Source organism: Ambystoma mexicanum, chromosome 5p, assembly GCF_040938575.1.
Source record: "Ambystoma mexicanum isolate Mex_15411 chromosome 5p, UKY_AmexF1_1, whole genome shotgun sequence".
In the NCBI taxonomy this organism is placed as follows: Eukaryota; Metazoa; Chordata; class Amphibia; order Caudata; family Ambystomatidae; genus Ambystoma; species Ambystoma mexicanum.
In genome coordinates this window covers 588,856,226-588,872,588 of record NC_090930.1, presented here as the reverse complement: position 1 = coordinate 588,872,588, position 16,363 = coordinate 588,856,226, and the positions used below count along the sequence as shown (strand labels likewise).

The window sequence follows — 16,363 nt, the reverse complement described above, 5'->3', positions numbered from 1 at the left end:
AATGGGTCCATTTGCCCATGCCACAAATCAGCACTACTTTGCTCAAATTGACTGAACAGTTAATGTTATTTTTAAATTGCAGTGAGGGAAAATGGGTATCTGCCTGTCCAGGACTTCCTAGAAGTAAAGGTGTGGTTGGCCGCACTATCTGTAAAGAGGACACTTTAGATCTTGTGTCATTAATTGGGTTGGTTCTTATTATGGGAGATTAGTGTGTTTATAGTCATTGAAAAACTTTAGTTGAAATGATTTTAAGGTGAAACAATCTGATGCAACAAATTCCTTGAAATAAAGTGAATTAACTTTAGTTGGTGTGATGTTTAGGTGTTGATTCAACATCACAAAACCCCTGAAAACAGGCAAGTGCTGAAGCTGCGCCACCTTAACTATGATGCCCCCATTGCGCAGCCCCTAAGCATACTGATGAGATCACAAATGACATCACACGGCCGGAAGGTTTAGAATTAATCTTAACCTCTGGCATTGCTCTGAACAATCAGGACCAAGCTTGAATTGCATATTTGCTTTCCCTTTTCTGTACTGGCTTGTCAGACGACGAACACTGGTCTGGAGGGCTGCCCAGAGCAATAGCCAGAGGTTCAGCTTAATTCTAAAACTTCCAACCTCACCTCTTGATTTTGCTTTGCCATGCCACAACCAGGCATGACTTATATCAACAGTTGAACATACCACCAGACTGACTGGAACACACACATATTTGTTTTGTAATTATATGTGCAGTGGATTAAATAGCCAACTTTATTTGTTTGAACTGTGTGTTGTAGCAGCTATGAGAACTGTGCATGAGCTTCTTGAACTTGCTCCATTGCCACTACAGGGCTCGTGCTGTAGATGTCAGGAGGCTCATACAGCAAAGGCCTGGGAAAGCACTATGCTTTTGACATGGAGCTTTATTAAAAGGGGTCATTTTAGTAAAACTCATTTTGAGATGCAGAACATTCCCCGCTGCCCCCCACATCATTTTATTTAACGGTAATCAAATTAATCAAATGAAGTGCAGGCTATCCAACCATCACCAAGTGGCTTTCTGTCACAGTGGGAATCACTAAGAACAGACTGGTTGATGATTTGAAAACTGGACATTAAGTCAAGTAAGTTGAAAAGAAAGAAGATCATTGTATGCTTTGAAAAGCAGAAGAAAGACATTATTTTGTGACCAGTCTAAGTTTATTTTCTGTAGCAGAAGGCAAATCAGATTGAAGAGATGAAAGAACGGGCTTGTCCAATATATTTAGAATGCTGATTATAAACAGATTTTTCATGGAGCTTGCAGAGGGTTGGAAGAAGCTAGATAGGAGGATAGTTACCAACGGGGAAATACCTGTGCCATATTGAAACGCATCAGAGAATGATCTGGTAAGCAAAGAGAGATTAAAACGACATACACACTCGAAAGGAAGGCAAAGCTTAATTGCTTGGTTTCGAGAAGAGGGGTAACAGTCATTGGGGAAAGCCACGTGATGAGTGCAATGAAGACAGGTGTTCAATGCAAGGCAACATATGGAAGGGGAAGAGGAACAAGGCAGAAAGCAGTGGAGAGGTGGGTTAGTATGGTAGTGAGAAATCAAAGAGCAGAGCTGACAATTTGAAATGTAAAGACTTTACCAAAGTAAGAAGGTAACAGAGAGAAGGAAAGGGTTGGATCAGGGACAAGATGAGAGGGCAGTATGCTAATGTCAAAGAAAGGACAATAAGAGCACGAGAAGCAGAGTGAATACAATTCTGACAATGCATCCATTCACATGAACTAGTTCTGGGTTGTGGGGAGAAAACAACATGTTTTAAGATCTGAGAGTGACTTGCATTTATTAGTTTTTTGTTCAAAAGACATGTAAAAATTCTGATTGTTTTGACATTACAGCAAAACATGTATACAATCCCGACAACCACATACATTTAAAGTCAAGTGGATCTGGCCTTCAATAAAGATGCCTTTGTTATGTTTTACTTGAGGAACAAGAACAAAAGGAAAGAAGGTTGGGATGTACGTGTGCAAAAAAGGCAATATTGAGTAACTAATAGTCAAGACACATGCGTCGAGAATATATGTGGATGGATGATATGATGTTGTTGGCAAATCCTCACACGGCATTTTTAAGTGTATTAACAAATACCTATAAAAGTCTACGTAATGTTTTTATTTTCCAGATCTATTCCCCCCTAAAAGCAGGTTGTGGGCATTCTGAAGGGGATGGGTTATTAGGGGCCCTTAAATGAATGTGTGAATGGGGCTGGAGGAGAAAGAAAATCTGCTGCAGAGGGAGCTCTTGTGAGAAAGTATTCGCAACAGCTTTTATTTACTTTGCTCGTGTGGTTGTCACATGGGCCAGAAGCCCCCCCACAAAGAACAATCAGGTTGCAGAGGCAATTCCATTTCTGGGTGCCATGACACATTTACAGTTAATATGTGTCTAGTGAAAGTTTGTCTTTTTTGTTGAGTGTAAGTTATTGAGACATGTAGAAGGTTAAAAAGAAGAACAGAACCGTATACAAGCATACGTTTTATATTTGGGCATTGAGCCATCAGCTACATAATACGATATGTACGTTACTTCATCCTCTTTAGGCGGAGAAGGGGAAGGGGCGAGAGAGTGGGTTGAGGATACACCTTCTATGTCTAGCAAGTGGACATTCAGCTTGATCTTAAATGAATGCACCGACTAGAATGCCTTGGTGTTGGATGAGCCTGTGTGAGATAAAGGGGCAGTTAAATAAAAGAGCAGAAGAGTGAGGCAGTGCATTGGGCGCAACGGATAGGGAGAGCGTTGAGGGTGAGAACCCGAGTAGGAGATGAGGTTTGAATCATTTCATTGGGGAGTGGGGAGCTATGCCATATGAATAGGCTGGGACACAAGATGCTAAAACGGGAAGAAAGTACAATACTGAGTAGAGAGGTATCCAATACAACACAGTGACATCATGATAGTGGAGGGGGCTCTAGATAGGCTGCAGAGGGTAAATGTGACTATGGTGAGGGTTTTATTGAAGGAAGCAAAGAGTAGAGAGGGAGGCCCATGACTATGCTATAGAGTAGTCTAGTCTGACAAGTACCAGGGTGGAGGTTTGGATTTCGGTAAAGTGGTGAGTGGGGGTGTGTGTAGAACTTCCTGATATTTCAAAGGTTGCTCCCGGTTGCAATGATAATGATGACATTATTGTATTTGTGTTTAATGGCATTGGAGGCTGCACGAAAGATGATTTAAGTCTTTGGCAACTTTAACATCACGCAACACAATGGGCCTCATTCCGAGATTGGAGGCAGCCATGGCGCTAACATGGCTGCCTCCAATAACGGTCCCGAGTCCGCCCTCATTTAATGGGGACTTACCGGTCTAGTCGGACCTTTGCGCGACCGGTAAGTCCCCATTGAAAATACCATTCCCCATTCCCATTTGAGCCCCCATAGGGCTCAATGGGAAGGGGGAAGGTGCTAATAACAGTACCACAATTTGGACCCGCAAAGAGACCTCGAATAGGGTGCAAAGGGATTACCGGCACTGGTGTCCTTACTGGTGCCGGTAATCCCTTTGTGCCAGCCTTGGAATGAGGCCCAATGCCTTATGATATCAGATGTCAAATAAGACAAATGGTCATGTCAGAGTTGAAGGTGATAATGATCTCAGTAACATCCCTAAAGGAGTGGAAGAGTGGCTGAAATATAGGATAATGTTGCCCATGGAGACAACATACAGAGTAAAGATGGGTGCGACTAGGACTGGTTCTTCAGTTACACCTCCTAAATGAGGTGTGTGGAGGAGCTGGTAGTGGAGTGCACACAGATGCAGAAGGTGCAATTGAAGAGGAGACATGAGGCCACCAATTTAAGTATGATGTCTTGAATCCATGAAAGAAAGAGTTTGCTGGAGGGAGGGATGATGGAGAGCAATGAAGGTGGTAGAGAGAGTTAACGAATGATTGAGGAAGGCTGAGTTGTAGTGAGAACACATCAGTCAGAGCTGTCTTAGTGGAATGCCAACGATGGAACCCAAGAAGGAAGATGTCTCATAGAGCATGTGTCTGTATGTTGTTGACAATTTACTTGAAGGCTGTAAGCTCCAGGATTGTATAGTGAAGCAGAATGGAGACAGGTCTGTAGAAGGAGGCGGGGGGGGGAGGGGTGGAGTTCTCTTCAGTATGATTTTCAAAGATGGGTATGACCCTAGACACTGGGCGTCAGGCTAACCCATACCAAATGTTATAGAGATTTTGAAGAGTAAGTAGAGGTGAGGGAAGGTAATTATTGCAAGCTCTGTCACTGTTTGGGGGGGGTGAAAGAATAATTATGAATATGGGATGGAGTGGCTGAAGGCAGGCAGGAGTAATGCAGGGCACATAGGATGGAAGCATGATGGTGAAAGGAGGGCATTGGAGGTGGGTGGAGGTGAGAGGGAGAGAGATAGGGTGGATGGAGCGTCCCATATTTGTGTTACTTTAGAGGGAGATAAAGCTGTGAAAGTAGTTTGTGGGAAGGGGTGAGGCTGTAGATTGGATTCATATGGGCAAGCATGAATTGGATGGCCATGGGCATTTTGTGAGTGGAACTGGGGCAGTGTTTGAGGGCACGGAGAAAGTCCTGGTAATCAGAGAGGAGAGGAGAGAAGTGGGCATTGCAGTAGTGGTGCATTTTGAAACTCATATGTCTCACCTCTTGCATGACTGGGGACATACAGGGTTGTGGGTGAGCAGGAGAGAAAGAGTGATACAGATTGGGAAGATCAAAGGGGTTAGCCAGTGCCGTGTTAAACTTAACAACTGCATATTCAATAAAGTTTACAACTGCAGGAGAGGGATCTTGGAGAGAGTTCCACACTTGGTCAAGATAGGGATCATGGCGACAAGCTTGAATCTTTTTTGTTATAGAATATTAGGAGCCTGATTAAAGTGAAGGGGCGGGGAAGGTTATATGGGCTAACTGTGGACGTATGTTAATAGGCAAGCAAACATATGCTTGGATCGGAGGATAGAGCCAGAGAAAGTAAGATGACATGGAAGGTGAGGAGCAATGTTAGAGCTGGGAGAGTTCAGGGGAAAGAAAAAAAACATGGCTGCTGTCTTTGTAGATGAGACAAAGTTCACACACGAGACCCAAGGAATGGAAGAGGAAATAATGTTGGGATTAGAGCCAAATGTAGGGGGATGGGGCGTCAGCCCTGGTAAGGTGAACAGAGTTCAACATTGATAGAAAGAAGAAAATAGCCTCATATGAATTGAGATGAAGATTAAAGTCACCTAGCAAGACGATCAGAGATTGGCTTGGGGGACATTATGAAGAACACCATGACCACAAGACGAATAGGAGCGAATACCAGGTGATAGATAATTAAGAAAGAAAACATGTAACTGGAGGTGCGAGTTGTTTAGGTATGTTCCCTTAGATTAAATCCATTGAATGGTTGTGTGTTTGACTTGGGCAATCCATGTAAACGTTTTAAAGTAGATCGAGTTGGTCACTGATTTTAAGGAAATGGCATCATCTAGCTCACTATTATTCAGTAAAATGGCTACTAGTTTAGATGCATGGGTTGGGATATTGGTTAAATAGTAAAACCGCCCCTGCAATCTTCATATCTACAGTATTGTCTTACTTCCAAAAACGTGTGCGCCAGTGTCTGGTGTAATTACTAATTGGGATGGTCTTGAGGATTTTATTAATTAGTCCGATTAAAAGAGAGTTTGGTTTTGGAATCATGTTAGAGGACAGTGGACACCCAATCAATCACGGAGGCCTGAAGGCACTGGTGTGTGGGGTAGTAGTATGTTTGGCTGTGTTTACTTTATAATTGTGTATCATCCATGGAAGGGCATCTCCTTTTCAAGTGAGTGAGCTGAAGGGAATATTTTCCAACATGCAGCCTTATTTTTGAAAGGTTTCGGAGCGGCACCGATGTAAGTGGGGGATTATGCAAATTCATTAATAATGCAAATTAGCCTGTGAGACCTACTGGGACTAAAATAATGAATCTAGATGTATTGCTGGACATACGTCTCGGGAGGATAGCTCAGCGACAACGTGCTCGCCTTGGAAGCAAGACGACAGAGCAACACAGGTTCGATCGCTGGGTCAGCGCTTAGAAACCTCTGGGTATTAAGCGGGTTATAAATAATCTATCATATCATACATCATATCTACCCCCTATCATGAACCTACATTTTACACGATCACTGACTCTAGCCTCTGACACAAGATTCCAACTTTTCTAGCAGAGCTGTCTCAGTGAAAGTGCTCTCACGAATTGGTTGGAGAGAGATTGCATGAGACAACAAGAGTTTTATCTTAAGAGTAGGGTGAACAAAATATACAGGAAATTTACCTTTCAGAGTTATGGTTTCATCTTTGCCTCTATTAGACTATATATGGCTTAGCTGCTCTTTGTATTGAATTTATTGATGGAAGAGAACAGTCTTGGGTTACCCGGCGAGAACGCGCGCCGACACTGCCCTAATACACATTTACTATTCGTTTTGCATTAGGTGCTGAAAGAGAAAGAAAATGAGGAGCTCGACATTCAACTGAAAGTGTTTGATGAAAGCAAAGATGAAGACTTGATTGAATTACAGCACCGCCTCGGTGACATCCGAACCGAAATGGAATATCCTTTGCTAAAACATGTTGCCCATTAATTATGGCCCTGCTCTCATCTGTGATGGGTAATTTGATTACATTATGGAGTGGTTCGTGTGGCTTCAGCCGACATTTTCTTTAGTCAATGCAGAGTAAGACATTTCTACCTGCAGGAGATTTGTATAGTTCAACAATAACACTTTCCTCTCATAAGAATTTCTGTTATACGTGTCATCGAATAGCAATTTGAAGTTAATGCATCCAAGAAGTGTTACAGGAAAGTAATGCTAAGAATAAGTGACAAAGTGTAACTTTTTCCCACATACAATTCAATGCTCTGACCGGACAAATCAGGTGAGATCATAGCTTCATTAACTTGTATGTCTGTTTTGAGCAGAGGTGCAGCACACCAGTACATGTTTAGTGTTGTGCAGCGGGCACGGGTGGGATACCTCACCTTAGCGTAATACCATGCATAGGATTTGAAGTTGAAACTGTCATATTGCTCTGGTCACACTATGGCCTACCGGTAGAGCTAGCAAAAACCCTCAAATTTTATTTTTTACAGCACAATGTTCACCCAAAGGTGCCTTGGTCCTGGGAGAATAAGCAAGATGTGTGGCATGTTTACATTAGTGGCATGCAATTCTCAATCTAGAAAGGATATGAAAAGTCAGTTATCCATTAACAAATATAAAAACTTAAATAACTGGGACAAATGTACAGTCCCATTGGGAGAATCCGTGGTCTGCCAATGGGAATCCGTGGTCTGCCAATTTTTTGACTGCTGCAAGCAGAAGCTTCTCTGACATGTCCAGAACAACACAACATACTGGTGCCAACTATGTTCAAAAAAATTGTGCAGCCACGCTGACCAGAATGTGACCCTTAACCATTGCATGTGTACCTCAGACTGTGAGACACCCCATCTATTAAAATGGTGGAAACATCCACTGGGAGGCAGGGGTGAGCTGAGAACCAAACAAGGCCCTGGAAATAACTATCAATGTGGCCCCATATTGCACATTTCGAGCAAGCCCCACCCCTTTCCCATAAGAAAATGTGGAAATAACCACACAAAAGAGGCCCATGATTCAGAGGTCCACCAATAAATCTCGCAGGTCTCTGTAGGCCAGCCCACCCCTACTGGGAGAGTGGGGGTGAACAACCTATGAACATCTCACCAAGTTTGGCTGTGCATCAACCAGCGACAAGGAGGGCAAAGTAAGCATGTGTTCGTGATCCGAGGATTCAGCCATGCCATTTATACAAAAGAGATACCTTCCACTATAAAACAAACCTTCATCTGGCCTCATTTCGTGATACGGTGAGGGAGGCTCTTCAGAGGTGCAGGCACAATTCTCAATGTGCTATAACCAGGTTTGGCCAAATTTTCAATGAGCAAAAACAAAACATTTTGCTTGTCCTCAGGACACTATCTCTTTTCAACATGCTATCCTGCATGGAATTAACACAAGACTTGCACGTACTTTAATCTCTGAGCCGCAACAAAGACCCAGTTGGTACTAAATTCAGGTTGGATAGCGCTTGTATTCAATTTTTACATTACATAACTTGTAACTAGTCCATACAATACAACAAAGGTAGCAGGCGCCCCTCTCTTTGAAGAACAAGGCATGATAACCTGTTCAGTGGTTGTTAACCACATTGAGAGTTTGCAGCCATTGTCAGAGTCTTTGTCCCACACACATGGGCAGTCCGGCACCAAAATGCTATGGCAATTCCTCTCTGAACAAGAGTACCAACAGCAACCCCATACACGTTTTTCAGCCTTGTTGGGCATCATCAGTGAGGTGAAGCTGAGCCTCTCTAAGCACCGTGAGCAGGGAGTCCACGTCTGGTTGCCCCCAGGTAACCTAGGGTGACCAACCCCAAGTTCCTTCAAATAATTCAACAAAGGTAGCAGGCGCCCCTCTCTCGGAAGAACAAGGCATGATAACCTGTTCAGTGGTTGTTAACCACATTGAGAGTTTGCAGCCATCTGCTTTTTGCTCACTGTACCTTTGACAGATGGGAAATATCCATTTGCATATCAGTCTTTGTCCCGCCCACATGGCCAGTCCAGCACCGAAATGCTATGGCAATTCCTCTCTGAACAAGAGTACCAACAGCCCATACAGGGCTGAAAAACGTGTATGGGGTTGCTGTTGGTACTCTTGTTCAAAAGTGTCAAAATATACGTAAATACAATAATCACATAACTTAGCACCCACTTGACAAAATCCATTAAAACATTGCACAAACATTCAAGGTTGGGTCTCTAACCTTTCTGAAAACTGTTGTCTACATTCGTCAAACAGCAACAAAGTTATAAGCCATCTAAACATGTTCAGACCCTCCCCTCTAATTTAGCCCCCTCTTGACAAAATTCCACCAACTTTCCAAAAACATTTATATCTAGATCTAAAATCTAGTTCAGATTCGTCAAATGGCACCACATTTATAAGCCTTTAAAATATTCCATTCAGAATCAGGTCTAGAATGAAATTCCCCAATTTCATGCAGTTTCCTTGAGTGGCGCCAAAGTTATAAGCCATCCAAAAACTGCTTTTCACCAACCCTGTAATGCACAAATAAGATAAGCATAAATGCCTCTAAACATCTTAAATGTTCACAGACATCACAGGAATGTCCTGGAATGTTTGCAGACATCGGAGAAGAAACACGCCCGTTTTTTGGCTTTTTACGGCCATATCCCATCCCATCCTCCTCACCCCTCAACAGATTGTTTGATAAGTTTGACAAGAGCAGTGTTGTGTTTTTTAATGTTTTTACTACAATGTTCACGGACACTGGCACCTTTCTGCAAATCCAACATGGCGGGCGTTTCCAAGAATCTGATGCTCCTCATGTCTTGTATTGACCGATCACAGAGTGCGTCTGATGTTCGCAGACATCGCGTCGTCTCATGTGCCAATCGGAGGCCCATCCGCAGACCGAACAGGGAAGTGAGTCTGCAAACCGAACCCACATATTACACTTTATTTTCTACCTGAATTCAGAAGGTATTCCCAACATCATTGAGTGTGCCTAATAGCGTTAAAGTTGAACTTAAAAGTATGCCTATTAGCGTTGCTGTGTTAAAGTTGAATTGAGAAAGTGTGCCTAATAGCGTCACTGTGTTAAAGTTGAATTGAGAAAGTGTGCCTAATAGCATCACTGTGTTAAAGTTGACTTTAGAAGGTACTCCCAACATCATTGAGTGTGCCCTAATAGCGTCACTGGTGTAAAGATGAAATTAGAAGGTATTCCAAACACCATTGAAAAGATTGAAAAGATGGAAAGGATGGAACGGATGAATCGGATGAATCGGATGAATCGGATGGAACGGATGGAACGGATGGAACGGATGAAGTGGATGGAACAGATGGAACGGATGGAGTGGATGGAATGGATGGAACAGATGAAAAGGTGGATGGAGTCAATGGAGGGTGTGGAAATGACAGAGTGGATGGTGTGGATATATATCTGTATATTTCTGTATCTCCTATTTATGCTATGTATATGCTATGTACCTGTATCCCCATGCTATCTCTATCAAATGTTTACCCTATCCATCATGTCGCTCTATATACCTATGCAGCTATGGACGCCCCCTGTCCTGCTCTCGTGCTTGGGCGCAAGCACTTTACTGATAACCACCATATCACACTACTACGCTTACTCTCTCCTATACACCACCATTCCACTAGAACACAGCTATACTATGACACATTTGGCCTCGCTGTTCTCATACTAACATGACCCCACCAACACATCATCATCCTAATAAAACACAGCTAGCTGAGCACATACCGGCTAGCTTAAGCGTACCCTCAGGCCTAATGCAGCCAGAACTCAGTCTGGGTGTCCACCCTCCAGACTGAACACATCCAACTGACTTCCTCAGCACCACACCTACCGCTAAGAAGCAGCTATCATGCAACAACCACACCAGCTGCACACTTATCCGGTGCGCCCACGCACCATACAACACTCTCTCTCTTTTGACTTGAACTGTGGTTCCTGAGGGCGTTCAATCTACCAGCGCTTTGAGGTCATACCAATGATACATAAGGCACTATATAAATGTCAAGTAACATAACATAACAAATATCAAAGAAATCATTTTTGTATGAGAAACATTTTAGGAGACATGCTTGAGCATGCATTAGCACTTGGGTGAGGGGAGCCAGCCAATCAGATGGCTAGGAATGTTGGCTTGAACCGCCAGTACAAGCCTGCATTCTAAGCCACCAGACAGTTGGCTCCCCCGCCTCTATCTTCACCCTACCCTCAGTTACTCTATTTTTTCTCCTACTCGCCCTCCTACTTACCTTTTTTCAGTGGTGTTGGATGCCGCAGCCGATCTCACACCTTCCCCTAGCCTCCTGCTGGCTGCCATGGAAAGGGAAGACTGACTCAGTATGGAGCCCCGCTTCCGTTTCAATGGTGGCCATCTTGGAAAAGGATTTTTCTTCCTACAACAAGATGCCACATGTCCTGTTGTAGGAAGGAAAAACCTTTTTTTTTCTTCTTTTTAGCACCCCGTTACCCCTTTGTCTTGTGCAATAACTTGAGCTGACCATTATCCCTTGTTCCAGTCCCTGGAACGGGGGATGAATGCCACATGTATACATTTAAATATTAATCACACTAAATATGAACCCTACAAATGTTTGCAATTGTTATCCTTTACATTAAAATTTGCCTTGCAAATCACACACTACATATGGGGATCTTGCTGACAGAAATGCAACCTCAGATCCCCTGTGTTCGAGAAGCAAAACTGTGTATGTGTCTGCACTTATTTTTTGAACTACCTAAAAGTCAAATGAAATAAACCAAAAGGTTTCTAGAAGCGTAATGAAGCGTTGACATTTATGGAGAGCTTCAGGTGATGTTGTCCACGCTTGTGGCTTTAGGGGCAAAAGGTCCAGCCTCTATATGTCAGCTTTGGGAACTACATTTCAGTAGAAAATGTATGTTCTGAACATCGGTTATCTTAAGGCCAAATTATGGGAGTATTGTGGGCTACTTTGCCTGACTGTTGTCTAAAATCCATGTTCTTAACTGGATTCTTGAATTGATAGGAAACCACTACAGGTACATGTAAGCTTGTCTAATGCCATTTAGGAAAGGGCAAATGTGATATTACTGCATGTGAACACATATTCGTGTTCCAGACACTGTGAGGTTGGCCTCTTACAAAATGAACTATAAATCATGTCCCATAATTGATGTTAGATCACAGCTGTTGATTACATCTATCCTCATCAAATAAAAACCCTTTTTAAAGGGCCACTGGAATAAATACAATGGGGAATTGCCATATGGCAAAGGTATGAAATCCCTGGCTTTTTGTATTAACTAATAAAATGATGCAGGTCATTCCATCCCTGAAAGGTGTAATCTGCTAATCAGATTCCCTTTTCATAAAATCCATGCCAAAAGCAAAGTATATATCTGTGCCCTGATGCTTCAGTCTCCTGGTCTGCAGTATCTGCTCTATTAGAGCAGGTTCAGAGGTCACAGTTGCCCATTTGACAGCTGCAGTTACAGCCACGCCTGCAACAGAAGGGCACTGCATTTAGGATATGCACCCCTGTACCAAAACTATGATGATCCTAAGTAATCCAAGCTGGTGGCAGGGTACACTATAAAGATAGCCTATGCCTGAGTGCTGGTGCATGATACTACTTATGATCATTGAAGCCACCTCCAATTTGATATCAGACATGTGTCAGCTCAGCTATAGAAGGTGATGCACATCTGGCCAGACGGGGTGAGCCTGCCAAATGACAGGCCAGGATCCTGAATGGCGATGACTCTTCTTTGATCTTTTTGTGAGGGAAGGTAACACCCTCTGCATAGACAGAAGCACAACAGGTAGTTGTCCTGGGACCAGACATCAACGGAGCACACACATTCAAAGGGAGTAGCCTCACACCAGAATACTATATTTCAAAAGGTCTTCATTCCCCTACTCATAGAGCTTCTCTCTCAATCATTAACAGATGCAGCCAGAACATTCACACTCCATTCTCATTTGCATGTGCTGTGAGAAACCTGAAGGTGTCTCCCTGACTAGCCCCCGGGGATCTGTCATCCAGGTGGCCAGGACACGAACATCGCTATTGGATCCAGTTTCTGGGGATGGACTAGTAAGGGAGGATCACTTGGATGAGGGGTCCTCAGGGAGTGGAAGTGGGACACAGACGGGTGAGATGCGGTATCCCCCTTCTTATAACACCTTTTCCCCAACCTACTACTTAGGATACTCGAACACTCTACCCCCCCTTTCCGACACAAATACGTTTGTACCCTACGAAAGATGACGGACAAATACCAAAGACGTCTACCTGACTTGTCCCAACACAAGGGTCAGGCAATTTACCAGAATCAAACACACATGACGGCCCTTTCCCACAGGGGTAAAAGGTGGAGCACAAAAAGCACAATATGAGCAAGGCAGACCGCACAATGAGAGGGATAACTCAGCACAGCAGTTCAAGAGGAGGAAAAACGGTGCAAACCGAGAGGGTGACAAGGAGAGAAGCGACCTTGCCCTTTGCAACCAAGACCCGTGAAACCTCAGCGGAAGGAAACGTAAGCCTGCAAACAATAGCCAGCGTGTGGTGCAGCAGGTGTCAATAGTACACAAGGCCATCGTCTGCTGATAAGCAAGCCGGAGAGAGGCGCTAGTCTCTGGGGTACCAACCTTGACTACAGAGAGAAGAAAAGCAAAGCTGTTCATCACATCCGGTGAGTCAAGGGGAGAGCCGATAAAAGACAGAACTGTGTTGAATGAAAGTAGCAAATGGCTAATTGAACTGTGAAATAACAAAGAACTATTGATACTAAGAAGGGGAAAACCAGCAGCAGAACAGTTTGGCACCATGTGGGTACTCACTCAAGAAAAGCTGGGCGATTGCCCGATTGTTGAAACTACCATAACCAGAAGCCCTTGGGAAAGGCGAGAAGAGGGTCAAAATGGTGAAATCCCTGCATGTGAAGTGGTTTGCTAAACAAAGAGCTGGTGGTTGATCACTTTCCTCGGCGGGCTCCCTCGTGTGGAATAGCCTCCCTCTGTCGCTGCTTCTTGAGCAGGACCTCCTTAATTTCCGAAAAAGCCTCAGGACCTTTCTCTTTACCTCTTCCTTCTCCTACTCTCTTCCCTGCTAATCATACAGTAGTGTGACTTATGTGCAGGGCCCTTATGTATCCTCGCAGCCCTGTCCCCCCCCCACATCTCTTATCTCAGCCGCTGTCTATTTACTGCACTTACTTAGGCTCACCCTACCCACAGCAGGTTGCACGTACGTTCTTCTCTTCTTAGCACTTCACCCCAATCAATTCTCAATGAGCACCTCAGCACCTATCCCTCCTCCCTCCCCTCTGCACTTGCATGTTCTGAACACTCACAAGGTATAGTAGGTTGGTCTCCCTGTTATTCTCCTTATTTGTTTGTACTAATAATGAAATTTATTTATTTTTGTTGTAATTCATTGTCTACTTTCCCCTGCCCCCACCCTGTGGCCCTGTGGGCGCTTTAAAACAGTTTTGCTAATTGTATAATCGCCTAATAAATTACCAATGACATAAATAAAATAAATATGTGGGTCTGGTAAAATCTCTTTACAGTCGAAAGTCTTTGACCGACAGATGATTGGGGAGCTAAGCGAAGTGAATCCTGCATTGTAAAAGTTGAATGTGCAATTGACAAAGTTGGTAGGAGTGAACCTGAAAGAGGGATGTCAAGAAAAGGGGGTGAATTCTTAAGTCCCGAAGTACAATGTGTTGATAAGATTGAGCTTGGCAGAGGGATGTCCACAATGAACTGTGTAAAAAGACCTTAAGCTTTGTGAATACCCAAGAGCCACCAAAAGGTTGTATTAGAGATTGTGCATCAATGACCTAATTGCTAAACCCGGAGCAGCCACCTTTCTGTCTACCCTATATTTTACCAAAGGGGAGGCGGGTGGATGCGGGAACAAGGAAGCGGGTTGCTGCCAGTTGGGATGCGGCTAGTGCACAAAAGGACACCTGACTGCCTCAGCCAATTGCTAAAGGGCTGCGTGGGGAAAAAATGCCAGTTACAAATAAAGGACTACAGCGTCACACCAGGGCACTCTACAGGAAGACCAGAACTGAAAATGGGTTGGAAGACAAAGTGAAACAACAAATAAATCCCTCTGAAAATCAACAACTAGTCCAAAAAAACCATTGCAATATACTCAAAAATCCCTACAAAGGGCTCCAGAATTCTAGCCAAAATTGGATTATAATCAAAAGAAAGCACTCATAAGGCACTTGCCAGGCCCCAGTGCTGATGACCAAGTGGTCTTGGTGCATAAATGCTGCAAATTAAATTCATGAAGGGAGAGGGAAGCCAGGAAAGATGGCCTCTAGGACAGGGGCAGAGGGACACCTGTCTGCCTCAGGCAATTGCTAAGGGGCTGGGTGGTGTGAGAAACCAGAGGGTACCTCACCCACTAGTCCCCGGGGATCTCTCTCTCACGTGGCCAGGGCATGGTCATCGCCTGTGGATCCAGATCCTCGGGGTGGACCAGTGTGGGAGGATCACCTGGGTGAGGGGTCTTTGGGAGTGGGGATGAGATAGCCAAAGGTGAGATGTTTGTATTCCCCCCTTTTTTGTTATTCAACCCAATCCTTTTTTTGGGGGATTTTCCAAAGTCCCAACTCCCCCCCCCAGTCATTACACAATCACTGGCCTGAGGAAGAGTGTGACTGAGAGTAACCAGACTAGCTCTCTCACATGGTACGGGACAATGTCCAGTTAATCGGGTCAGCAATGTCAGGAACTTTACCCTACAGGACCAAGCCAGGGCAGACAATCACTCAAAACGGGTTGAGAGTCTCAGGGAAACAACAAATAAATCTCCCTTAAAATCAACAACTAGCCCAAAAAAACTGGAACAAATTCAGGATGCATAAGTGGTTGGGTTGGCATGAGGATCAGGGTCCTTTCAGTCATAAGTGCATGCACCTGATACCAATTAGCTCTCCTCACACGAATAAAAGGCAACACCTAAAGACACACTCTGAGCAAGGCGGAACATGAGAATGTGCAGAACTTCTGGGACCAAGGCACACCTACTGGAGCAGAGCAAAAGACCAAGGTACGAGAGTAGTGGGCCGAAAACCGCAAGGTTTCCATATTGGAGGTCGTTGCCTCCAACAGGCTGTGAAAGACGCATGGAGAAGGCCATATCCCACAAGTGAAGATTGCATTGTGTTTCCAGGATGCCAGCGACCCTCCTGGGTGCAAGGAAGAGTTGGGGAGGCGAGGTCAAGCCTGTGGTACTAACCTTGACTCTAAAATGTGAAAGCGCCAAACAAGAAAGAAGCACACACAGACAGTGAGTTGGCAAGTGACTTGAGAGACCGGTATGTGTTAAAGTGAATGAAGTAGCAACATCATATCACAAGTGAAGGCTGCAAGCGTGTGGATGAAACGCGAAGAAAGGCAGACCCGTGAAATACAGCTGCAAGATAAGCAATACTAAGTAACAGAGTGGTCCAGTGAAAAGAAGTAGCTCATTTGAAAGTGGTCCGAGCTCGGCAGAGGGAGACACAATATATATTGAGCTTGGGGAAGGGAGCCCCTTTGCAACTTTGTGTGAACTGTATTGTGAAAGGTTAGAGCCCGGCAGAGGGGGACCTATGAGAATGGTGTGGTGAAAGATCCGAGTCTAGCAGAGTTGGACCTTTGTGAACGTTTTGGTTGAAACATTATTTTGAAAGCCAGATAAAAGA

The 16,363-nt window shown here is 44.1% G+C and overlaps 1 protein-coding gene across 4 annotated transcripts in view; it reads left to right on the top strand.

The window, feature by feature from the left end:
- DIAPH2 (diaphanous related formin 2) overlaps positions 1–16,363 on the top strand; it is a 5,141,990-nt gene that overhangs the window by 1,659,060 nt on the left and 3,466,567 nt on the right. For all 4 annotated transcript variants that reach the window (XM_069612994.1, XM_069612992.1, XM_069612991.1 and 1 more), the window contains one exon: positions 6,493–6,611. In XM_069612994.1, the coding sequence (XP_069469095.1) occupies positions 6,493–6,611 (119 nt within the window). The remainder of the gene's footprint in view (positions 1–6,492; positions 6,612–16,363) is intronic.